The 27406-nt window shown below is 29.3% G+C and overlaps 1 protein-coding gene across 2 annotated transcripts; it reads left to right on the forward strand.

Moving 5' to 3' along the window:
- The first annotated feature begins 13342 nt into the window (after positions 1-13342).
- LOC107456370 (retinoic acid receptor RXR-alpha-A) lies at positions 13343-26772 on the forward strand. Of its 2 annotated transcripts, none has more exons than XM_016074234.5 (8): positions 13343-13484; positions 15129-15170; positions 16390-16535; positions 18156-18429; positions 19700-19833; positions 22840-22960; positions 23160-23384; positions 26108-26772. In XM_016074234.5, exons 1-8 carry the CDS (start codon positions 13475-13477, stop codon positions 26356-26358), a joined length of 1203 nt encoding a protein of 400 aa, XP_015929720.1. In that variant the 5' UTR covers positions 13343-13474; the 3' UTR covers positions 26359-26772. The 2 variants fall into 2 exon arrangements, with proteins under 2 accessions (XP_015929720.1, XP_015929728.1); XM_016074242.4 differs by lacking the exon at positions 13343-13484 and adding an exon at positions 13779-13892.
- Positions 26773-27406: the final 634 nt, after the last annotated feature.

The following is a 27406-nucleotide window of genomic DNA, read 5'->3' on the forward strand; positions in this document are numbered from 1 at the left end:
CCATATAAGGCCACGTAATTATTCATATGCAGAAAGACATTCCTCATGCATATCATAAAACAATATATCAAAACCGAAAATACCACAGCATTGTTTATCCGCTGATTCAGATTTCAAAGGAAAGATTTCATCAAGCAGTATATATATCGAACAACAAAATCCTTTCACTGCTTCTGGGAGATCAGTTCTACTCCCCTGACCTTGTTAAAGGACGATTCAAAATAAAGAAGTAAGAAAATTGAAGTCACTTTATGCTCTAGTGATTTCTTTAAGCGTCGTTTCAATTAATGTGGAATCTTCCCCCCGGATTATTATCTGACAATAAACTGTCGACGGCATTTTTGCAACATCCGGTCTCTTGGAAAATGCAAATCAATTTTCTCTCTTGAGGTTTGTATATCGTTGACCTCAGAATGTTTACCTCGTATCTAAAGAAAATGCTTTGTAGTTTCCTTTCATAAAGTTTAATTTTATGATTATAAGTAAAACGGATTCTCATTTGACTTTGACAAGACTATTAGCGAAAAGGAATTAAAAAAAAATAAAACAATTATACTCAGTTGAAATGCTTAGTAGAGGAACCAAGTAAGCGACATTTTAGGGGTATTTATGAAAAAGAAAAAAAATTAAGACACGAAATACTTGAATCAATATGGGTATGTTTGAGGTATTTCTTTTACTTTCACTTTAATCATTAACCCTTTCGCACCCACTGCCACAAATGCGTGCCAGCATAAAACCGTATCAATCAGGGTAAAAAGATAAAACTGGTAACCAAAGTAGTTTGCTTGCAGTTTATTTGTGGGCGGGGTTATAATTCTTTGATTTTATTTAATTCACCAATACTTTAGTTCAAAATAATATTATTTAGTAATACTTCGAACTATCATTGATTATACATATATATGATTAAACTAACAATAATTATAGTAAAAGTAAAGTAAGTCGGTTAAATTAGCAACACCTACATATAAGCTACCGTTTTTTATTTATTTACATCCTTATTCTGATTTTGTACGAATGCTTTTATGAATTGCCCGTCCCCAAGGGGTTGAACAACTAATCCATACAAGTTATGATTTTTATTTCAAATTTGGACGTGGAAAATAAAATAAAAGAAAGATTATTATCCCTTCCTTCTAATAAATCTGTAATAAAATAAATTGAAAACCACTTTTTTTTTCTTTCTTTCTTTCTTACTCTGATTTTAGCCACTGCGAATGTTACTTGGTTCATCTTCTCAATTCTTCATATAATGAAGGCTTAGTAATCATTCGAATTGTGTTTACTGCCGATTCCAACTACTACTGCAAATACTACTGACTCTCAAGTTACGAAACATATTTTTTTTTCAATGGTAGTGAACCAGAGTTGCAATTTTTCAGAAAAATTTGAAAACTGGTAGTGAAATAAGAAGGAAATAAAATGTTTTAAGTTATAATCATCGATCAAAAATACTTGAAAATCAAATATTTATGTTGCAACTAACTGAAGACCTAAACTTTATGTGAAATGAAAGGCTGTGAAATTTACGTTAATTTCATAAAATTTTTTGCCACCACTTTTAAAAAATTTTCTAGACTCAAAACTAAGGAAAAAATTTTCAAACAAATATTTAAACAAAAAGTTTTTGTACTCTATCGTCTTTATGGTTTTAATTAAGTGTATCCTTTTAGATGCCAGTATAGAGATGCCAACTTGCTCCGGACAGTGAATATACATTTTAAAGTGGTAGTTTATCAATTGTGATTCTTGGTTTAATAAATTTAATTTAGTAGATTTTTATCCACCACTATTTCTAAACAATTCGTTGGCTTATATAATTCACCACTTTATAAGACTCATGCAGAGCTGCCAACTTGCTCCGGACAGCAAATATATTTTTTAAAGTGGTAGTTTATCAATTTTGATCCTTGGTTTAATAAATACAATTTAGTAGACTTTTATCCACCACTATTTCTAAATAATTGTAAGACTTATATAATTCACCACTTCATATTTGCGAAATTTTAACTCAGCTATGACTGTAATGCTACAGAGGCTTCACTGCCACCACTCAAATCTCTTCTTTACCAATGCCATTAGTCTCGACCAGATGAAGGAGTGAGATGCCCGCTTCGCGGGCAGGTACTCTACGACAAATTCTATCAGGTCAAGTCAATTCGCAAAATTTACTTAGTTATTTACCGTTTTTTTTTTTTAAATTATGTTGGCGTGTCCGGAGCAGTTGACATCTCCGCACTTAGAAAGCAATGTAATTATATACTATAAGAAAAAAAAAATGGAAATATGCGATATATATTTATGAAATATTCCAGTATTTTATTTTTCTATACTCGAACTAAGCAACAGAAACTTTCAAAATCTGACACTTTGCGTTGACAATTGACATTCTGCGTTTGTTCTTTCTATTATTGCTTATCGGCAACAGTTGTTTATAGCTTGTTTCACTTGAGACAGTGATATCGGATAACGGATCGAAGTATTGTCGGTACATTCCTATTTATTATTGATGTGATTGCATGTTTACTCAAAATTTTGTCTAAATTACGATCGCGTCAAACTGACACATATCCGTAGAGATAGGTATACCACAAAGAGAATTTCAATATTTCAACGCTTTTGAAGAAAATAGACTTCAATTTTATATTTACCTCGATCAATGGATAAAAGTCATTACAAGAGATAAAATAAAAATGCAAACAGGCTTTGTAATTTTCCTTGTAAAATTCGAAATGCGTCAAAATGACGCGTCCTGTAAACCTAGTGTTAATCACTAAAAACAAAAAACTTATATACCTGCAATGCATCAGACAACCCTCACATATTCATGTCCGGCCTATCACGCTAACGGTTTAAAAAGAATTTCTCAATCACAGAAGCCAAAATCATTAGATGGATGACTGGAACCCCAAAAGCCATCAGTAAAAATACTATTATAAAAGAGTTGAAAATAGACGACATAAACAACACAACATGGCAAAATTTAATATCAAATTTTTCAATAATGCCCTAACTAATAATGCTGGTGATTTCAATATCTTCAATTTTGAACTTCTGGAAGAAAATGTTAGATCCAGCACAGTTACTGCATTCCTATTATCCAACGCCGGTCTGTCAAAACTTAACTCTGATCATACCTTCTAATTCTCATCTAGTGCCCCCATCATTTTCCATTTTATTTTCGTCAGGGGAGAAACCATCCGTGAAGATGCAGAATACCACTGGGGAGTCAAGTTAGACCTCCCACGTCCCTCCTCTATCTGTTCAAACTACGTATCGCCTTTAATTTTGAATGTAGATTTTATTTTTTGTATATAGTTTGTCGCTCGCTTTTCTTACCTTTTTTTTTCATATTGCTTTTTTACGTTTGCACACATTATTTTACTCATGCTTTTCGCTGTAAATAGTTTCTCGATTAGTATCGAATCATGTCTATTTCTTTTAAACGGATTTTCTTCGTATTGTTTTCGCTTATTCCATGTGTAACCGATCACTTTAATTGAAAGAGCCTCTGATATATACGACACTGGCGTGGTTATTTTTGACCTTCGTGATTATTCCGCCCCTGTGTTCCCTTTCCCCTTTTTCTTTTTCTAACTTATTTCGAACATCCAAGTTTCGGCGGCAGATGCCAAGATCATGCATGCGTCGTTAACTCTTCGTAAATACCTTCAATATTAAATTGAAAGAAATGGGCATGAAGAAGTTACTAATTTCAATAAATTTCTGCTTTTGATTAGTCACCATTTTTAATAATTTCAGTCGCCTGTGACATCCGCGCTAGGGTGGAAAATATATTTTTATTTGAAATTTCCTTTTTTTGTATTCTTATTTTATGTATAATATTTAATAGTTTTAATATTTTCTTCAAATTTAAAAGTGAAGTATAGAATTTTTTATGGAAGATTGCATAGTTATTGTTCAAAAAATTAGTACAATTAATAGTAAACAATGTCAATGCTTAATTACCAGTCTAAAATTTCTAATATATTTAGAGCATTCCCTTATGGGTCTAGTAGGAATAATTAAACCTACCCCTATCTTCTCTAGCTACCTAAATAAATATATTAACAGTATTATAAAAGATTATCACTATAATCAAACCTTTTTTGAATTTCTTAAACAAAATAGAATTAATTCTATTGCGACTTTTGATTTCCAAGATCTGTTCAATTGCATTCTCTTAACTAAACTGAAAAATTTCCTTTCGAGTTATTATTTTGATTAAAAATACATACCTGCCAACTCTCCCGCATTTTGCGGAAGATTTTATTTTCATATTTAAAGTGGTAGTAAATATATACTATTTTTTCTTTTATAAATTAAATTTTTAAATGATTTTGATCACCACTATTCTTACAAAAATTAAGCTTATATATTAATATGCGTTTCTATCATGGTTGTCAATTTAATTTTTTCAAATACAACGTATTTGTTTGCTTAAAATTGAAGTTTTAATTCCATTTTAATACCACTGGGAAAAATGATAATGGAAGGGATTAAAAGTTGGCAGGTCTGATAAATAATCTTAATTGCGATTTTGATTATTGGGAAATTCTAATTAATATTTTTCTTATTTTAATAGATAGTTTTACAATGGAAAACACAATTGTGTTCAAATTGATGGAATACCACAAGAATCTACTTTTTCATCACTCTTAGCTAACTTATTTTTACACTATTATGAAAACAATTATACTCCTAATATTAAATTTGTATTTAGATTTATAGATGATTTAATTATCTTTAATTTTCAAAATTATGCAATTTTGTTAAATAATATTTACACGGGGGAATTGATCTTGCTTCGTAATTAAGACGATAATATTAATTTTAGTTTTTATTTTTTTAAATTTAAGTATTAAAAAAGAAAAAAATATCTGCATCCTTGATTTATAAGATAAAAGCAGTAATTCTGAATTTAATATCAATAAACTAATTACGTGGAATCCGAATGTTAAAAACATTTACTTAAAAACCATTTTTTATCAGGTAAATAGTATTAAAAGAATTAGTAGTAATGTTTATTTATCAAAGAAACAAATGAACGAACTTTTCCAAAATTTTTTGAACAATAATGGATATTAAACTAATGTAATTAAACCCTATATGAAATCATTGAATTAATAGTATGTTATAAAAATTAATAAATTTAATAAAAATTTCTTTGCTTACAAAATTCACATTTTTACCATATGCAAATTCAATTCGGACAAATCTGTCGTAAAAATTCTTCTAATATTAAATAAAAAAAAGTTTTAAAATATTTTTTTTTTCATTAAATGTCAAAAATATCTCTAAAATCAGCAATATTGAAATTCTATAATTAAAATTCCCCCTCATTAATTACAAACTTTGAAATATTGAATCCAGTGTAATATTATTACCTAGCGCACATCCAATTTCTGGCCAATTCAAGGTAGCTGAAATAACAAATTAAACGCGCTTCTGAACGTTCCATGAAATGATCCCATATTTCACTCTTTTTACTCTTCTATTTTCATATTTCGTAATCGGGCAAACTTGTTACGAAAATATTTTCACATGCAGCCATTTTTGAGATGCCGGTCGGTGAAAACACTGTATTTATCGCTTTATACATAAAATTTTGCGTTTTATTCTGTATTTTCTTAAATTTTTGTTTTTTGCTGGATTTGTTTAATTTGCATTTTTTGCTTAGTTTGTTCGATTTAAGTTTCATTTTTTTTGTTTTGTTATTACCTGTTTTATTGATATACTTTGCTTTGGCTATGTTTATACAATATTAGAAAGCGCTCGTTTGTCCTTACTTTGTTTTCCAGCTTTTTACTTTTTTAAATATTTTATTCGAATAATTTTTTCTCTTATGAAATCTTTTTATTTTTTTTTCCATGTTTCCTCTTTATTTTGTATCTCATTTTATGAGTTTTGTGTACTTTCAGCTTATACGCAGTACGAAAATCTAATTATCGTTAGTTTTCTTAATTTTCATTGTTACTCTCTCCTTCCTTTTATCCTTTTTGCACTTATTGGGCTTTATTTCAGTGATCAGATTTAGTGCAGCTTTAGCACTTAATATTAACTAACTTTCGTTTTTATTATGTTTCCATTTTTATTTCATTTTTCTAATTTCGTGTGTTAGGTACATTGCTCTTTAAGCCCATTCATATGGATTTGGTAGGATATCTCATAGTGCCATATCTGCGATTGGTAGGATATCTCATAGTGCCTAATAAATAAATGACTGTGGCTTTTCAACAAAGGATTCGGGAAAACTAAACTTAGAATTACTGAAACTTTGCAAGCAAGCAAAAATTTATTAAAATATAAATATACTATTGTGAATAGAATGCATATAGGAATGCTATTTTGAGAAGATTGATAGTATACTAAGCAGAAATTTTTTTGATAAGACTACAGATTCGAAATAGAAGCAAAAAGCTTTATTATTATTACCTTATATTACCACCAGGGAAAAAACAGTGTCCCCATGAATCAAGACATCGCTTTTAAATGATACAGCTTCAAATGGATGCTGAGGAACAATTTTTGTTTATTTTCTAAAAGAGAGCGCAATTGTTACGTTGTATAGCTTATTAAAAGCCTTGATTTTCTTACAATTGCAAGATACTTTCTTTTAATCTCTTAAAATAAGAATATTTGCGCAATTTTTCCTCATCATTTAAATTTCAAAAACTGTGGGAGTTACGGACTTAGTAATTCTCTGAGAAGTAGACAAATTATGAAGCAATAATACTTTTTAGTATCAATACTTTTAATTATAAAAAGGCATTTTCCTGCTTTATCAGGACAACTAAGACCCCTTAAATTATAATATCACTAAAGTCTCAGGTAGATTGTATAAATTTAATTAAACCTTTTGTCATTATTCTAAGCAAAGTACATTTATAATTCTTTACTATCCATTATATCAAATTTAAATCCAGATATAATCAATATAATGGCTAAATGCTTTTCCCCCCATTTCAAAAAGGCGTTTGTCCTGATTATTTATGACAAAAGGATCGCAGTTGTCCAGATTTATAGTTTTACTGACTATTATTTCCTCAGTGATAAGCGGATCATTGGTTAGAATCCCCTTGTCATCAGTCTTCCGTTGGAGGATTTCCTCTGACTTTCCTCTCCATAGATGACTTTCCTCTCCTTATAACGCAATCTTCAAAAGTCCTCCATGATGGCTAGTTTGTACTAACGCTTAATCGAAGAGTTTCCTTGACTTCTGGATTAGGTTCAAAATCTCAAGTCAACGGAGTTGAACACTGATAGTCGTAAACTTAGAATAGGATCGGCAGTTCAACGCCGGTTAGAAAGTACTAGGTAGATTATATAAATTTAACGAAAACTTTTATGATTATTCAAAGCAAAGTAATGTTAGAATTATCTAGCAAATTATATCGTATGTAAATCGACTACAAATAATTAAACCGCGAGGAATTAATATAATTGCTGTGTCACAAATTTATACTCTCTGATAACTTTTTAGAGCAACCTTTAAAAATATTGTATTTTTTTAGAAGTACTAGTTACCGTCAGCTGGGTTTACTTCATTCAGCTTTAAATTTCTAGTAAAAATTACTCAGTATTTCTTTTTTCCTGCTTGTCCCCTCAATCGGAGAATGGAAAATGATGTCTAGTTTTGGTACTGGGCTTCGTATAAGGTAACAAATACATTACCGGTTCTTCCTCGTTCAGTAAAAATTAAAAACTATGGTAAGGAAAAATTACTCTGACAATCGGGTAACTTTACAGACCTTTCTGGTAAAAAGTGCCATTAAAGTTAGCTTCATGGTCCATGCTATGGGCATGAAGTCAACTTTATCATGCAGAAATCTCATCAAAAGAGTATAGAACTTTTCAATTAAAAAAGATTTAACGAACAATAATTAGTTACAGTTTTTATAATTTATAACTATTCTACTTTAAACTATGTATGGAGATGGATAAAATAAGTCACTTAACCCCTTGGGGACGTGTGATTCAGAAAAGCATTCGTACAAAATCAGAATCAAGTTGTAATTAAATAAAAAACGGTAACTTAAATGTAGTCGTTGCTAATTTGACAGGCTTTTACTTTAATTATTGTTAGTTTAATCATTTATATAATAATCAATGTTAATTCAAAGTATAACTAAATAGTTTTATTTTGAACAAAGCAATGGTGAATTAAATAAATCAAACAATTATAACTCCGCCTATTATTACTACTTTGGTTATTACTACCTATTACTACCATTACTACCTATTAGAATTACTTTGGTTACCAGTTTTATCTTTTTACCCTGATTAATACGGTTTTATGCTGGTACGTATTTCTGACAGTCGGCGCGAAAGGGTTAATGCCATTAAAATTAAATTAAGTATCAAACCAATATATAACATTTAGTAAAAAAGTTCAACACACGAAATAAAAATTTAAAAAAAAACTTGCTAATTTACATAGTAGCATTTTGTTAAAAGCTTCTTAATTTAAATACTCGGAATGAAACAGAAAAAATTCTGAGACTATTTTGACAGTAAAAAAAACTGCATTTTCTATTTTTCTTTTCCTTAACTTTCGTATCTTTTCATTTTATTTTTCAATTTTAAATATTTTAAACAAAACAAAAGAAAATGTCGTTAGTTTTTCTAAAAACAAACTATCTTTCCTTTTTTCAAATATTTTTTTTAAATGTTTTTGTTACAAATTACGATACGTGAGCAATTCTACAAATAAACGCCACGCCAATTAGGAGGCCAAAAAAAATATTTGGGGGGGGGGGGGTGCATGCTATTTCTACGTGAATTTTCTTCTTTTTTACGCCCTAAAAAAGCAAGAAAAAATCATGAACATGAAATTTTTTCGTTGTGACATACTTTAAATGACAAAATACCAATTTTAAATTTTTCCCGATTTTTTCAATTTACGAACTTCGATTAAATATTTCTTATTTTTGTTTTTTACACTAAAATATTATCTTATAGTATGAAATCTCTATAAATACATTTTAGAGAGACATTATAATAATATTATATTTATGCTAAAATCGTTTTATCTGAATAAATGGCTCAGATAAATCTTTTACTGTAGAAAGTCAGAAATGCTATTCAAGCAGAAAACGAAAAAAAATATAAGATATGTACAAATGTCGTATATAAAATGTAAGATATTTAAGTTATTATTTCTAATGTTATTTACTTATTTTGTCTTTTTCGGAATTTGTAAATCATGTAAATCAATAAATCATACTTGATTAGATATTTTTCGAATTTTACAATTTTTTTTCAGAATAGTTTTAAAGAATGGGATTTTATATAGAAAAATAAAAAATTTGAGCAAAATCGATCGCATAGTTCCTGAGTAATTGTATTTCAAAAAAGTAAGATGCTTAAAATTCGATTTCCCACGAACTATTCGACCGAAGGAACTATTTTGCTCAAATTTTGTATTTTGTTAAATAAAAGTACATTTTTTAAAAAGATGCAAAAAATTGTATACCTTACAGTTCAAGTTTGCAAATAAAATAATAAATGTTTACTGAAAGTCATTTTTGCATGGACTTATATTTGGATTAACCAATATTTTAATTGTGTGTCAAAATTTTTAAATTCGCTTTGAAAGTTCGAAAACTATTGGAACTATATTTCAACGACTGCGGTTACCCCGTATATTTTTGGGGTCAGAAATCCGAATTCATAGAAAAACAGGTATATTTATTCAAGGAAAGTACGTTTCTGTGTCTGATTTCGTAACTTAAAATATCGTCTACACTTTTAATAATTAGTATATTTGAAATCACCCCATCGAGCCATTAAGATTGAGTCCTAGAACATGAAAGTCTGATCATTAGATCAAAAGTTATACAGGGTAGTCCATTTTCGTTTTTTTCCCCACTGTGCATGTAAATAAATTATGCAAAATTAAAGTTTTTTTTTCTTCAATTCTGCACAAATTTGTAAACAATTCTGATTTAGAATTAATCGCATTTATTAGAATAATCTGAAATAATATTTAAATGAAGCCAAAAAGGGCTAGTATAATAATAACTTATGAATATAACAAATTATCTTTAAAAGTGCTTGGCTAATATTTATTAAAGAAATCTCAAAATGGAAAAATAAATTATTTTATTTTCCCCCTTCAATTTGGAATTTTATACTTTACAAAAATTATGTGCTTTTAAGAGTTCTAATGTCAAGCAACATATTAAAAAATAACTAAAGCATATTTCTTAATCAAGCATTTTTCTTTCTTAGTACAATTTCTCAGAAATAATTTTAAAAAATGTGATTTTTGAAATTTTTCAATCTTAGCAAATTTTGTTTCTAAAATATTTTATATTTTTTTTTAAAAAAAAGCCAATTATCGAGTATATTTTGGTATATATATAAACTCGATAATTTGTTTTATACTCACCATTGAGATGAGTTTGGCAAACACTTATTCAGCCAATCTCCTACTTTTATTTACATGATTTTATATCACTCAAATACTCAAAATTGTTAAATAAATTGTTAAATGTAGTTTAAAGGTCATATTTTAAATAAATATTTACTTAATAAAAGCAATTTTCAATTAAAATTCTTATCTTTGATGCAGTAAGAACTGAGCAATTCAAGTAACAGCAAAAAGTTATTAGCTTATTTATTTTTGAAGAAACAGACAAAAACAAGCATCCAGAAACAATTTTTGACAACTTAAGATTGGTCATATACTACATATATAAGTAAATAAATTCCACAAATTATGAATAAATGAGTATTTGCCTCGCATAAGCGTACTCCACTTACTGGCTGCTAATTATATTTTCTGCGATTTAATACCTATTTCTTCTTCTTTCGAGATCAGATTAAAATTTTAACATTAGAAAGCCTTTTTTTTTTAACTGATTGCCCGATTCATCGCTTCACAATTATTATATCAATAGTTTTAAGCATCTAAATGGGCATCAAACTTGCTAATATTAACACTAAGTAACTAGCGAATTAGTTTGCTCCATAATGACGGAAGGTTCTCACTATTCGCGATCGCAACGCTCGAGTACGCCGTCTAGCGGGAGCCTGTAAATATCGGACATTAATTATATCACGTTTTCATTTAGTTCCATCAAAGTCATTGACTGAATCAGACGCCATTTTTTAGCAGCAAATAAGAAACAAAATTTCCCTAAGGAAAAGGCCGAAGAACTTGAAAAAAATCTCCAGAATATTAGTAAATCTTTCAGGAACAGAACACGCCAAACATTTGAAGAAAAATTCCTCAATAATTTTTAATTTCTATTATCAACAAACTTGCAACTGATGACTTCCGATTTCGGATACTGTTACAGATGTGTGTATTAAGGTAAAATGCATTTCTTCTGTCTTCAATTCATTACGAATTAAAGTGAAGTCAACATTGCTTTCATCATTCCAGTGCATAAATATGAATTCAGAACATACAGAATTGTAATAGTTATAGCATATTCTTCTTCGTTATAGAATAGTATATATTTCTGTATCCATATAATTCGGAAAACAACAATAAAAAATTATCCAAGTTACTTGAAATAGTGCCATTTGTGCTGATTCTTAATTAATTTAAATCGTTTTCTTGGTAAGTTTTTTTTAATTTTTAAAGAATAAGTTCAACTAGAATTCAGCTATTCTGTTTTTAGCTACATATTCAAATTCATATCAATTATAAAATTTTGCTGTGTAGTATGTTATCTAAAAGTAATGAAGGTATAAACTATGTATCTATTATTTGAGAATAAAGTTTTCAAACAAGGAACTTATCATTTTGGAATTCTCCGGGAATCATAAATCAGGTAAGTGCAATGATTTTTACAATAAAAAATTTGCTTGTAAATATTTTTTTTTTCATTTGATGATGGTTCTCTACAGAATGGATTTTTACGTCTGATTAAGAACTATAAGAATAATAAAAAAAGAAACAATATGAAAGTTTTTATTTCTATGTTAAGAATTCTTAAAATCGTTTTTTTTATCCTAAGAATTCTTTATTTTCCGTTTTTCAGTTTATAATTTTTTGATAAAAATTGTTCTCAAAATACATTTGAAAAATTAAATGGTATAACATTATGTGCTTATGTATACTTCTTGTATATTCCAATGTTTGAAATAATATGATTCAGAAAAGTATGGAATAAAAATTCGGTACTTTCGTATTAACGCCACCGCCGCTACAGATTTGGCGGTTTTTAAGTGCCGCCAATCTACACTTAAAATTTTTGCGACAATTCATAAAATAAAACACTTTATTTAAAATCAAAATAGTTAATCGGATTTCGGTGGAAAATGAGCCGATATAGAGTTTAGCATAGATTCAAAACAATCATATCGCCATATGAACTCTGATGAATAAGATTCCAAATGAAATAACATTTCCCAAATGTACGTTTACCAAGATAAAGTTTTATGTTGTGGGAATTGGTACATTTTCGTTTTTTCGGTAAAATATTTCCCTCCTGAAAAAATAAAATTGCATCTTGTTTTGTTTTTGGCAAATCCCAAAGACGAATATTCGTAGCACTAAAAATGGCGACAAAAAAGAATTGTTTTTTTTTTTGTTTTTGTTTCGTCATTCTTTATTTTACGTTTCTTAGTTTCTAAATAATGATTTTTATTGAAACTTGAAATTTTTTGGTAAAAATTGCTGTCAAAAAACTTTGTTTACAAAATTAAATTTCATAAAATAATGAGGCTTATGTATACTTTTTGTTCATTTTAATTTTTGAACTAATATGATTCTTAAAACTATAGAATGTAAAGTTTAAATGGGCCTTTCATGTTATATCATTAAATTTAGTAATACTATTTATCGGGCATTAGGTTTTAACTCTTATAAGAATATACATATTTTTTTCTGTTAATGTACAAATATTTTTCCGATGTGTTTTGGATGTTCCTTCTCTAATAAAAAGAGATACCATTTTGTTTTCGGTTGTACAAGAAAGAAGATCAAGCATTTTTCTTTTTTAAATTTAATAAGGCACATTAAAGAAGGAACGTTGCAATGCTACACGCTACATTAACGACGTCTCCAGAGTAACTGAATGACGGTTCATATAGAAATCGCATGTATGCGTCTCATACAACAACGCCCCCTATAGTTCGTTGCGATCGCGAATAGACGAGCTTTAGTGAGAATAAACCTTTAGTCAGAACGTCACGTTAAAAGGTCCTATTTGTGAAAATAAAAATTTAAGCGCCTTATTTGCACTAAAACTTTATAAGCAGTTCAATAACTACGTTCTTATTAACTATTGGTCCAAACCAATTCAAAATATTGCTGAAAATGCAGCGGATAGTGAAAATATAACTAATTTAACGAGAAAATTCTTTACTTTTAATTTGGCAACAGAAACTTTGACAGATGGTTTCTTTGTTTTTTTTTGTTGTCGTATTCCTGTCCTATTTTTATTGTATTTAATATTAATATCATAACAAACAACGTGACCAGTTTAGTATTTGCCGCAATTCCTTCACAGAGATGGAGAGAAGTATTGAGTTTTATTGTTTGACTTATCTATCATTATTATATGTGTGCCTATATATTGATTTTAAATATATCAGAAAGGTGAATGATCTTGTGGCTTGCATCACAAATTTCGAAAAATTGGTAGCAAACGAGATATCTCGCTTAATTACTGCTTTTATTATTATTTAAATGCTACTTAAAATTTTTAAATACAAAAAATATACTTTCGGCCTTTTACTCCTAATTTTTTATTTGAAATTTTAACCTCTTGCTCTCGATTACGGGTTGATGCCCTTTGTACAGGTAAACTAAGATAAAAGAAAAGCTTCACTAAGATGGCGTATGTTTGAGATTATTCTTGTTGTGAAAAATCGATTTAATTGATAATTTGTGAAAGCTGTTTCCTCATTTGAAAGAGGAGAAAAAATGAGTGAGATTTATTTATTAATCTTAAGCTTTTGTTTCTTAATTGAAAAGGATCCACTTTAAATTTCAGCCATTGTTATGATTTTTGTGATGATAGCCATATGATTTTTTTAATTCTATATCTTTTGAAGCTAAATTATTACATTGTATGATTCTGTCTACATTTATATTGATATCTGTGAGATGCAAATATCTTTGAAACAATTATTATTCTTTTTTATATCTGTTATTTATATTTACCCCCAAAATTTCTCTCCATTGTTAATTCTTAATGCAGTGTTTCATATATTCTGGAATCCCATTTTATCCTTTTAGATATAGTAAAAACAAAATTAGTTTATTTGAAAATTAAAAACGTGTTTATTTATAATTATTTAATTTAAAAAATGTTTTAAAAGTTCTTGGGAAAATGTAGTTTGAAAACAAAAGAGAATAATGAACTAAGGTTTTCTATAGGAATTTTTTTGTTTTAAAATTTTTTCTGTAATTTAAAGTTATGTTCAAAAAATTACTTTATTAATAGTGAGTTGTATATTAGAAACAGATTGTACCACAGAGCCAGTGGTTTGTTCTCAAAATCTTTTCATCTTCAACTTTCAAGTTGTATGCATTTGTTTGACAGGGTTATTAGCGTAACATCTGTCATGCCAACTACAATCGCCAAGGTAGCCAAGCCAAATCGCTTTTAGACAGAAAAATATTTTAAAAACAAAAAACATGTAGATGTTTGGCGAAGGATGGCTACAAGCTATATGCTTCATGTTGGTCCCTTTCTCTGATTTTCTTTTCTAAGTTTTTTAGGGCTCTTCTCGGAGGATGCCAAAACTTAGTGATTATTCTGCCACTGTACGGAAATACGGAATACACAATACGGAAATCTCCCCTGTTCAACTGTGGACTTTTTTAACAGTTCAGAGTTATATATTATGATTCGTTCTTAGTAAAAATTTTATTTTTCAATAATAGTAATTCTTAGCAAAATGAACTGTTATAATTTGTACCAACAAGTTAGGCAAATAATAGGATTTTAATCTTAATTGAATAAAAAAATACTAAAAACACAATACTGTATAATGTTTTCCATTACAAATAGTTGTTCAATTTGATAACATATTACTTAATACTTCACAGAGCTTACCTACTCTGTCAATTAATATTTTGATGTATGCTTAATTCTTTCTTCACTTTTTGTTGTTGAATAAAAAATGTATTATAATAATGTATGAATTTTTTTAATTAGTGGCTGACTTTTCGGACGATGATTCTTCGGAATTCTTCCCAGGTAAGCTTTTTCCTCACAATTCATAAGTTATGAGGTTTTGAGATTAATTTTTCTCTATTAATTGTGTATATTTATTTGTAATATACATAATGATTGATAATATTATACTTCATGTAAATATTTTGATTGGCAGTTGTTTATATACATGTAAAACAGCATTAAGGCTTGTATATAAATCCATACTGCATCAGTTCATTTTTCGCATTTTGTATTGAAAATATTGGTTATTAAAGTTTTTTTGTTCTTCGAGTTTAAAAATTTTGAAAGTCCTTTTGCCAAGTGGTAGCGCTTTGCGCTCTCTTCCTACAGGTCTGGTGTTCAATCCTCTTACTGTGCAAGGTCAACTCAGCCTTCAGTGGATTGATAAAATGAGTACTAAGCATACTTGAAGACTAAACACTGGTGGTTCTGCATTTGGCTGACCACTCAACGGGGACATCTGCTCGTGTACCCCTAGAACTTAAAATCTCAAGATTAGGCCTGGACCCGCCATGGCTGTCGCATTCCTGAGTTAAATTTAATTTTTAAAAAGTTTGAGATCTCCTTGTGTTTATCAAGTTTCAGCTTATAATTTTACTTACAATGTTATTTTTTTTAAAACATTCATTACTTTTCCAATGAGAATTGAAAATAAATTTTTAGATTTTGCTATAAGTTTGTTAAGGTTTCTATATCGGTACATGTTTTAATATAGTGGCTGCTTTTTTGCATTAATCTGAGACTCAGGAAGAATTTTTATAAAAATATTGCAGATAGAGATTAACTGGGAGAGTAAAACTTATTTCAAGCGAAAGATCTGGATATTAGCATTCTGTTGCCTTAGCGATTAATCTAACTTAACCTTAGTATATCTTTTGCTAAATAATCTTGTTTTCCAAATTTAAAATTACCAATGTTTTTTTTTTTTTTTTAAATTTTTATTTCTTTTCACATTTTCAAATAACATTGATGTTAAAGCATATTAATTTAGAAAATCTAATCTAAGTAAAAGCTGACTAGAAAAAATGAGCAATGTCAATAGGTAATTCAACTACAAATTTTATGTATTGTAAATATAGAAGACTTAAAACAAATAGGTACTGCTTTTAAGTTCTACCTACCACCTGATTTCTTTATTTTAAAATTCGTAACGTTTGCAGATTCTAATTTTAAATTTGATTTGTATAAATTTGATTAATGAAATTTTTGGATAAATGTTTTTCCCCCTTCTTTTTACTAGAATCAAGTGCTGTCAACACTCTAAATTCTGCTGCATTAGGCAATGGCACCTTATCATCATCTGGCATATCATCAACAGTTTCTAGTAGTTTTGCTAATTCTGCATTTTCAAGTATTCATGGAAACAGTTATGTCCAACTTTCATCAGTATGTTTTTCTGTATCATTTTACAATATCTGTTATGTTAAATTTTAGATTAATATTTTATTTCTTTAAATCCTCTTTAAAAAATTTTTATATTTTATACCTACAAATAAGTTTTAAAGTTTTTTTTTTCTGAAAATTTGGATATAATGAAGTAAAGGTAATAACATTTAAAATATTTTTCATCGCAAGTTACTACTTTTTCCTATTTTGCTGCAATATATAAGTTCTATGTTAAGAAAACAACTGAGTCAAGAAGAAAAATTTTTTTTGTAATTCTTCATAAGAACTAAATGTGTCATTGATAAAAACTAGTTGAAGTCATGTCATAAGGATTTATACCTTGTGTGGCGTAACTACCACTATGAAAATTAAACATCAATTCTCTGGTATGTAAGACATGCTAACTTGATTCAATCACGAGGTACCTTTTGATAGATGACGGTTGGCATAGTCGATAACATCCGCCCCCCACATTGGTGACCTTTGGACGTGATTTGATCACTCAAGTAACGCCCACTTCGCAATCTCTTAACGGATACGCCTACTTCGATGGATAGTCCACATTGAACGGTTGACTTGCTATTTGTGAAAGCATCATTCACCCTCCTGCGCTGTTGCTGCTCAGTCTCGTCTCAAACATACACACAACGTCGGCCAGCACACACTCCACTGCTAAAGGCAACACAGGAGCAACCACTACTGTGAAGTTAATACACCTCTCACATTCATTCAACACTCAAAACTCCGGTGACTCTCTCTCCCAGTCTTTCACAAGTACAGCAACTAGTGAGATCTGTTCATCGAATTATATCCCTGATGAAATTCTGGTGGGGGAGTATTGTGGCGTAACTACCACTATGAAAATTAAACATCAATTCACTGGTATATAAGACATGCTAACTTGATTCAATCACGAGGTACCTTTTGATAGATGACGGTTGGCATAGTCGATAGCATCCGCTCCCCACACCTTGTAATAATAGATTAGATTTTGTAGAATATTCCATTTGTGTGCTTCTGTCTAGTTTTTGACTGCCATGCTATTTTTTCTTGACTTGTTTTGCACACCATTTCCTTGTTTTCTTGGTTCAAGTATGGGAAGAGCTGAGTGGTTCAATGTATAAGCAACATTTTCAAGTGGGTATAAATTGAAGGAAAAAAAAAATAATATCCAAACTATTTAATTAGATATTTATTATAAGACTAGGCTAATAATTCTTAGCCTTATTTTATTTTTCACTTCCTATTTTGTGAGAAAAATCATATAACCATTGTCAAAACTAAATTTAAATATTATATATCAAAACTAAATTTTAATATTATAAAAACTAATGAATTTTCTGTTTCAAATTTGTTTTGTTTTCCTCATGTAGGCTTGGTGAATCTTTGGAATGGATGCCTGTTTTTGAGTGCTTTTAATATGTCTTTCCACCTTTATAATTTGTGAAAGAGATCAAGTTTTTACATTCTAAAATTTATTCTTCCTCTTTTTCTTCTGATTATTTATTTAAAAGAGTTACTTTTTGTCTTATATTTGCTATGAATTAACTAAAATAAAACATGGTGTTTTTGGTTTTAAAAAAATGCACCTTGAGTAATTTATTTAATATTATTGTTTAGCCATCACCAAATCCCCCATCTCCGCAATATCCTGCAAACCATCCCTTGAGCGGTTCCAAGCATTTATGTTCTATTTGTGGAGACAGAGCTTCTGGAAAGCATTATGGTGTCTACAGTTGTGAAGGGTGCAAAGGCTTTTTTAAGAGGACAGTCCGGAAAGATTTGACCTATGCTTGCAGGGAAGACCGTAACTGTATCATCGATAAAAGGCAACGTAACCGCTGTCAATACTGCAGATATCAGAAATGTTTAGCCATGGGAATGAAACGTGAAGGTAACTTTTTCGATTTCAATTTTAAAAATGATAAATTTTCTGAAAATTACCCATTACATAAAGTGATAGTTTTAATTAAACTTAGACCATTTCAATGTTCAATCCTATAAATTGTTTTTAACCAAGATAAGTTTCAATAATAGCAATGATGGCTGGAAGAGATACTTAGAATCAAACTATAATTTTAAAGTCTAACTATTAATATTAAATAAACAAATTCAATAAATATTCAATTGTAAGGAAATAATTCTATCAATTGACAAAATCGGTTTTTTCGGAATTTTTAACAGGTTTTTATTTATTTATCTTTTTTTAGTAATTTATTGGCTTCAAAAGAAAGTTCTTACTTAGTTCAATACAATAAATAATCACAGTCATTTTACGTTAGCAACCTTTTCAAACTTTGAATAATGTTCTTAATAGTGGTATTCACTTTATGCTGCAATAATTTCCTGTGAAGTTTTCATTTTTAATGGCTTAGCCTAACTGGAAAACCTTATGCCTATTTTACTTTATGCCATTTTTTACACATGTTTGAAAAGAGTGAAACTATATACATAATTTACTTCAACCTTTCTTAAAATAGCTAAATTGCTTTTATTGTTGTAAAACATCATTTTTTTTAACTGTAGTTTTATTTGATTATTCAATGCAATGTTTGTGTATTAATAGAATTACATAATCTAAAGTTTTAAAAATAATATAATTTATGAATGTGAAAATCTTATACAAATTTAAATTTCCTGCTAAAAGCATCTTTGTACTTTCTTAACAATTAAAACTAAAGATCTGAGCTAGCTTGTGATGTGCTCTTGCATTTAGCACAATTGACAAAAATTTGAAATCCCAATTGTTGCTCCTAATCTCTGACGGTCACATTATTGACAAAAAATTATCTTGATGGTAATTAAATCAGTAATATGTATCCGGCTCCTGTCAAATTCACCAAAGAAATTTTTTGGGACTTTCTTACTACTTATAAAACTTTCAGCATACTGTATTCACACCTCTATGCTTAACTCAAAAAAACAACAACAACAAAATTTCAATTCAATTCATATTACTATTATTTAGCAACTATTATTTCTCTGTTATTAAAAAATGGCTAAATTTTTTATGTTGATTAATCTAATTTTTATATATGCTAAAACTTGCTGAAATATAAGTGCTTCTTCAAATGTCATCTTTAAATAAACAGAAGGAAGCAGTTTCATTTTTTAAGTTGTTTATTAATAGAGTGAGCTCGTAATATTTTGTTTTGATTAAATAGCTGTGCAAGAAGAGCGTCAGAGAAATAAGGAAAGGAGTGAAAATGAAGTAGAAAGCACCAGTAACATTCAGCCTGATATTAGTATTGAACGATTGTTGGAAGCTGATTTGTGGATGGAACCTAAAAAAGAGCAGGTATACTCAACTGAAATACATGAATAAATGTAAACATTTATAAAAAAATTCAATAAGTTATTATAAACAAGTAGTTGATTGTCTAACTTATCTATATAAATAATTATAAGAGTTGATTTTTAAATTTTAAACTAGTAAAAATTTATGTTCTTTCTGAATATTTTTTTATCATCTGAATCTTTTGTACTGTTCTAATTATAATGCACAAAATTATATTTTTTAAAAGTGCATCAAAATAATAAAATAAAATAGAGGTCTTCATTAGAGGATTTAAAATGTATTAAAATTTTTTTTTTATTTCCAATGTGCTGCACAATCGGTCTTGCCGATGAGCAGACCTAGTGCGTTCTCCAGAGGTGGTATCCACTCTTTCAGGACCACCACAATGGGTGAGATACCGTTGGTCATGTTAATTTGGACGTCTAGTTTCTGCCACACTAGATGGCAGCACCGAGACTCTATTTGGGTGCTAAAGTGCTCTAGGAATTTAATTTTGCCGGAAATGCCAAGAGCCAATGAGGCACTCCAGGGATCTTTAACATGCTGCATAATCATACGACATGGCCGCTGAGGATTTTCTGCATCCCGAAAATCCGGTGTCTGCGCCGGGGATCGAACCCGCAGACTTGGGCTCAGAAGGCCGACGACAAACCAACTGCGCCACCCAGCCACTTATTACAAAAATTAAAAATTAATATCTTTATCAAAATTATTACAAAAATTAAAAATTTTGATAAAGATAGGAGATTAAAAAATTGCTATTGTATTTGCTTTTATTGCAATAATAGTTGAACTAATTTGCTATTATTCTCTTTCATTGAATTAAAGAATTTTAACTTAGAATCATCATATTCATTTTATTTTACTATTATCTCTTATTATTTCTTTGTTCTTTTATATATTTTTTTAATTCTATATCAATTTTTATCTTCTATGTGAAAGATATTACTATTTTACATTCAATCTCATGTAGAACATGAAATTTATCATGGATTATCTATATCCCTTTCATTCATTTGGTTTAAAGTTGTTGTACATGATTTGAACTTTACTTCATTACCAGATATACATGATAAAAAATATACCTAATAAAATATACATAAAATAGATATGCATAAAAAAAGATTACTGTTTAGAATTCATTTTTAAAATAAAGTTTAAAATTAAGTAACAAAAAGAAAATCATATCAAATCAAATCAAGAAAAAGACTATTTCACTTGATTTCTGTTGTCTGTTTGAGGACATCATTTTAGCATAGTTATTTTATTTTTTTAGCCGTCGTTGAACAGTTGACCCATTTTTGGGTTTATGACTTCAAATGTTCTACTCCGTAACCTTGTAATTTCAAACCTAACCCAAAAAACAAGGTAACTGACTTTGTCAAGTATTGGCAGAAATTTCCCTTCATGAGGGATTTTTTAATGGAACTAACCAACAGTTGTTGCATTGCATATAGAGGAAAACTCAGAAAACCTCCCACAGTTAGCCTGACGGAAATGGGACTCTAACCCATGATCCGTCTACCAGTGAGGATATTTAGCATCAGCACTGCGGTCAGTGCGAGCCAGGTGTTGAATTTGAATCGACTAACCAACCGCTGGGGTTCAAACCTGGTTCATCTCATTGGAAAGTTAGCGCTCTATTCCTTGAGCAATCACGGCTCTTGGCATAGTTACTGGAATGATAATCATTATTTTTTGTTATCTTCAATGACTTAGGTTCAGTTATATATTTTTTTAATTTTACTAATGCTTACCTGAAAAATTTATTGTTGTGTTTAAAGCTGTTTATCCAAAAGATAATTGAACTCTAAGTTTAATAATTTTTATTATTAAATCAAAATATAAGACAAATAATGAGATTTTTTTTAGTAAGTGTGACTTGAGTCCTTCATCAAAATCATAATAGACCAAATTCATTTATCTCTATTTTAACTTAAATTAAATTATACTATTGGATTAATTTATTTGTTTTATTATTAGATATAGCAGAGTTACTTTGTTTTAACTAACTAACTGCTTTTGACTAACTGATTAAAGTAGAATTCTGAAAATTAAAGATTAATTATTTTTTGGATTTAATCTGAAGTATATTTCTATTTGTCTTTTAAAAACATCAAATATTGACAAATTTAATAGTTTTTTTTATTACCTATTCATATTTATTTATATTAGTAGGTTATATTTTGTATCTGTATATTCAATATAGGTATATTTAATATTTTTTTAAATTCTATAATAATCTGTTACTAACCTATTATCTAAGTTCATATAGAAATAGTGCTATGCATTTTTTCTTTCTCTCTCTCTTTTATGCTTAGTCTATTACATAGATGAAATTCTTCCCCATATTCATTGATGTTGATTAATCCATATTTCACCATTTTTTTTAATGGTTTTTTAATTTTTGTTGCATTTCTGCGGATGATGTAAAACAACCACATTGATAGAATTATTTTTTAATTATTGACTTTTTCAAAATGTGTAAAAAAATTAAAATATAAATTTTAAATTCATGGATTTACAAAAAAAAGGCTAATTTTGTTTCCTAAGTTTTTACGTACTTATTTTAACAGTATCTGTTCTTACTTTTCGTAGTAATTTTTGCCAGTTTTATTAAAATTCAATTTTGCTAACATTCCATTCTGTTATTTTATTCCCAGAACATTTTTTAGCAATTAAAATGTTATATGATATATTTTTTTGATATATGCATGATATATTTTTTTAGCATTTGATCTATAAGTGATATCAAACATATTTTCTAAAGTTTATAAAACTTTTTTTTGATTTTTCATATATATTTTTATTTATTTTTGAAACTTCTCTTATATATGTAGTTCATTTGATTTCACTTGCCTTTTTTTTAATAAGAATTTCATGCATGTTCATAAGACAATTTGATTTTATTATTTTGAATTCATAATTTTGTTATAAAGTTTAGCACAGTATAACCTAACTATTAAAGCAAAATTTTGTAATATTCTTTTTTTCTTCTTCATTCAGGACTCTTCAAGCCTTTGCCAGGCTGCAGATCAACAGATGTTCCAGCTTGTTGATTGGGCGAAGCATATACCACATTTTAACAGCCTACCCCTTGATGATAAGATTGTACTATTGAAAGCTGGTAATTTTTTTTATCTTACATTCGTGTTCTTAAATCATTTATACATGCTTTATAAAATACTGTACATTTTGTAAATTGTAATAGTTTATTAATTTTCTTAGCAAACGTGTCATACAGGTTTCTGCTAGCTGTTTCTTCGTTGTACAATAATAAGTACAAAATTATTAATTTGCTTCATTTTTTTAAAAATTGCTTATAGGATGGAATGAGCTCCTTATTGCCTCTTTTTGTCATAAATCTGTTAATGTAAAGGATGGAATAGTTTTAGCTTCTGGCCACATCGTTCAACGTAATGCTGCTCATAGTGCTGGTGTTGGTAGCACCTTTGACAGACTTCTCACTGAACTAGTGATGAAAATGAGAGAAATGAAAATGGACAAAGCAGAACTTGCTTGCCTAAAAGCCATCATTCTTTACAATCCAGGTAAAACAAATATTTTGTCATTTTAATATTCTTGTTTCTTATACAGCTGCTTAGATATCAACTCAGGAGTCTGTTTAGAGGTATTTTGTGTCCTTTAACAGACCCTTCACAAAATGATTTTTCTTTTAATCGGACCCTTCACTAATTTGTTTATCTTCATTATTGTTTTGTTAATCGAATAAACCCTTCCCAAGGGTAAAAAAATAAAGATGGATGTAAACGAATTAAGTTTTGTCTTCAGCAGACAAATGAATATTCTGCGTTCAGCAGTATAGGCTAAATACCAAATATTTGTATGTTGCATCTCTAATTTAGAAGCAGCAATTGCTGTTTATTTTCGAAAATTAAATTTTTTTTAATTATAATTTTACAGTGTTGAGCATAATCTTGTATCTATTTACAATTTAAAAACTCCTTGAAAAGGTTTTTTGCAATAAAGACCCTATTTGCACAAATTCATAAAAGCAGGACCCTGGTTGAAAGAATGTGACTTAACGTTTATTTTATATTCACAAATAATGAGTAATTTTTTCACAATTTTACAAAAACGGACCTTTCACAAAATGTGTGGACAGACCCCTGCAACTACTGTAATAATTTTATATTATGATAAATTTACATTATGAATAAATTATATTATGCATCTTATTTTGGTTAATGAAGAAATCGCATAAAGAAGAATCAGATTTTTTTATTAAATTTAAAACTAAGTCAATTTTAAACTAGAGCCAATATGCAAAAATTCACACTTGGTAATAGTCATGTATTGAAGAGATCAATTTTAAATATTATACTAAAATCCACTGGAATAATTGCTTAGAAAAAGTTAAATCAATATTAGAAACAAAGCAATTTTTTATCAAAACAAGAAGTGAAAATAGTATTAGACGGTCATTTTATTAAGAAACTAAGTAATTTTGTATGTTTGTATTAGCAGGGCTGATTGTGCTCCGGAAAAAATCCGGATTTCCGGAATTTTCGCAAACAGTGATCCGGAAGTTTCCGGAGATCGAAGGTCCAGACGTTTCAAAAAATCATTGATCACAGAAGTTTCCGGTAATCATTTTCAAAAGTGGAACTTAAAAACACTATTTTATTTGTTTGTAAGGGAGAGCCAGAGAGATACTTTATAAGCTCATATTCATGATTAATATTCATTTTTTATCCATAAATAGTTGTTATAATTATATACTCAAGAAAGGAAGACATGTTTGTAAATTTTAATTTCTTCTCCAGGTATGTGTAAATGGTATCGGTATGTGTAAAATTTTAAATGTTTTTAAGTGAACTAAGAAATATTGAGAAAAAGGAAAAAACCTTGTTTAAATTTTTTTCTAATTTTTCAATTAAACTTTTTTTTTTTTAACTCAATGAATTTTCCGGAATTTTGACTTGGGCTCACAATCCCCCCTGTATTAGTCTACGCTTAATATGATTATTTTAGGACACTATGGATCTGATGACATCAATCGGTTGATTACAATAAACAAATTTCAAATAAATCTAACAATTTAAACCGCACATTGTTCTCAACTATATATGCTCAACAAAATATGTAAAAAAAAAGAAAACTAATAATAATAAAGTTTCACGTACATACCAGGCCACTCCTCACGTTCGTTAGACTTATGAACAGTAATATTTTGGAAGAATTTAGAACTTCATATTTTAACTGCACGACGATGCTCCACCCCTACAAACCTTCAATACGTTAGTGTACTCCATTGTTACTTTTTTACATGTAATAGGAACCTTCTGAGACTAATATTTTCTGCAAAAAACGAAATGTATCTAGACTGTGAAACATTTGTTGCTTTTCCTATACTAATGTCAATGTTAAAATATGAGAATGAAAAAAATAGAGATTGGCCTACAGTCTGGCTCCAAAAAAAGTATTTGAAAAAAACCCTAATACTAAGTTTGAAAGTAAAATAAAAATTACCTAATATCGATGTACTGTTTATTACGTAATTAAAAAGGTATTATGCAATTGAAAAGGTATTATGCAATTGAAAAGGTATTATACTTCTTGTTCAGACACTTTCCCTGTATTCATCACATTCAAACACTTTAATTGCACTCCTCATTTAAGCATTTGTAGGAGATGGTTTAACATCATCTGAGTTGTCAGTTCTGACGCCCGTCTTTATTCCCATAGCAATCTGGCAAATTTCTGATGTGCTTAATGCAATGTTGAAGCTATAGGGATATTCAAACAATAACACAGAGAAAGAAAAGGATAGGTTCCTTCTGAACACACAGTAAATGTTTCTTTGGCTGTTAGGATGATCACAGAAAGCAATAATTTCAACATACTGTTGATTGTTTCGATAATAATAAGTGATTGATAACATTAATCACGATCACATTAAGCAGTGATTACTGTGCCAACAAGTAAATTATTTTAATAAATTATTTGTTGTTTTTCATTTGCAGTAATTTTTATCTATTCCAAGGAATTTTTACGTTTTATTTCTCATGAATTATTCAATCAAATCATGTAAAATTTTAGGTTTTTGTCTTTTAAAATGACATAGATTAAATCTGTATGCCGTCCTATTCAAAATTTGTTTGCCTATCAGTAAAGGAATTAAGTAATGTAACATTTTAAAAATAATTTATTGCATTGAATTGTCTTTGGATATACAATTATGCTGTTTCTTTTAATTCTATATTGTTATATTATTTTAATTTTATAATTATTTACATTTTTCTTTTTTCAGAAGCAAAGAACTTGAAATCAACAAATGAAGTCAATAACTTACGTGACAAAGTTTACACTGCACTGGATGATTATTGCCGCATAAACCATCCACAACAACCTTCTAGATTCTCAAAACTACTTTTACGACTGCCAGCCTTGCGTAGTATAGGTCTGAAGTGCCTTGAACACTTGTTTTTCTACAAGCTTATTGGGAAACAACCAATTGATAATTTTCTTATCAGTATGCTTGAAGCTCCATGTGAAGCTTGATTTTCTCTTTTTATTTACGAAGATGTACTTTTTTTTTTAGATAAAAAGATTGAAATAAAGTTGGTAATTTGGTATTTTTAAATTAGGGTTTCATGAGATATTTGTAAATCTTTCATAAATAGATTTTATTCATTTATGTCAATATAATGTAACTTGGTGCGAAGAATAATGTTTCAATGTTTATTACTACTTTTTTATGATGTACACAATTTTATTGAAGCTACGGTTTACTATTATATATTGCTCTATCTGTATTTGTAATCTAAATGACTGTTGGTTAAGAACAAAGAAATGTTTTCTCTACTTTTTTTAATTCTATCTCATTGTTATAAAATTTTCATGCCCTTGAATCCTTTGAAAAATACAAGGGGTGATCAAATGAAAAGGTACGAAACGACACGTAGGGTACAAATGTAGACTTTATTCAAAATATGCACCATAGGCCTGAGCGCAACGACCCCACTGATGAACAAGCCGCAGAATTCCTGTGGCCGTGACGAGACCCAGTCCTTCACAGCAACCTTGAGTACGTCGTCCGAGTTGAGGCGCTTCCCTTTCAGGTGTTTCTTACGTGGACCAAACACATGGAAATCGCAAGGCGACATGTCTGGACTGTAGGGCGGATGGTCCAACGTCTCCCACTTGAACTTGGCCAGTTCTATGTGTGTGGAGACGTGTGGACGCGCGTTATCATGGAGCAGAACCACACCCTCCGTGAGCAGCCCCGGTCTTTTTCTCTTGATGGACCTGCGTAGGCGTCGGAGTGTCTCACAGTACACATCGGAGTTAATGTTTTTTCTGTGCTCGAGGAATTCCATAAGTCGCGGACCTTGAACGTCAAAGAAAATGGTGAGCAACATCCTGTCCTCGTACGAACTGCCGCATAGTTTGGACGCCGCTTTTGATAAGAGCCTCTGCTCTCTCCTGCGCATGCGGGCGCCCACGCATGCTCCGATCCCAGTCAGAGACTCCAATCGCATCCCGAGGTGTCTCGCTAAGTTCTCCCATGGGGGAATATGCAAATATTTAACTGTTACGTTTTTATGTC

Source organism: Parasteatoda tepidariorum, chromosome 4 (genome assembly GCF_982258835.1).
Source record: "Parasteatoda tepidariorum strain Cologne lab strain chromosome 4, Ptep-v5.0, whole genome shotgun sequence".
Taxonomy (NCBI): domain Eukaryota; kingdom Metazoa; phylum Arthropoda; class Arachnida; order Araneae; family Theridiidae; genus Parasteatoda; species Parasteatoda tepidariorum.

What these genes read in the sequence shown, in the direction of transcription:
- LOC107456370 (XM_016074234.5), top strand. An exon ending in GTTATGTCCAACTTTCATCA is followed by an intron (nt 16,536 to 18,155) that starts GTATGTTTTTCT and finishes ATTATTGTTTAG; the next exon opens with CCATCACCAAATCCCCCATC. An exon ending in TGGAACCTAAAAAAGAGCAG is followed by an intron (nt 19,834 to 22,839) that starts GTATACTCAACT and finishes TTCTTCATTCAG; the next exon opens with GACTCTTCAAGCCTTTGCCA.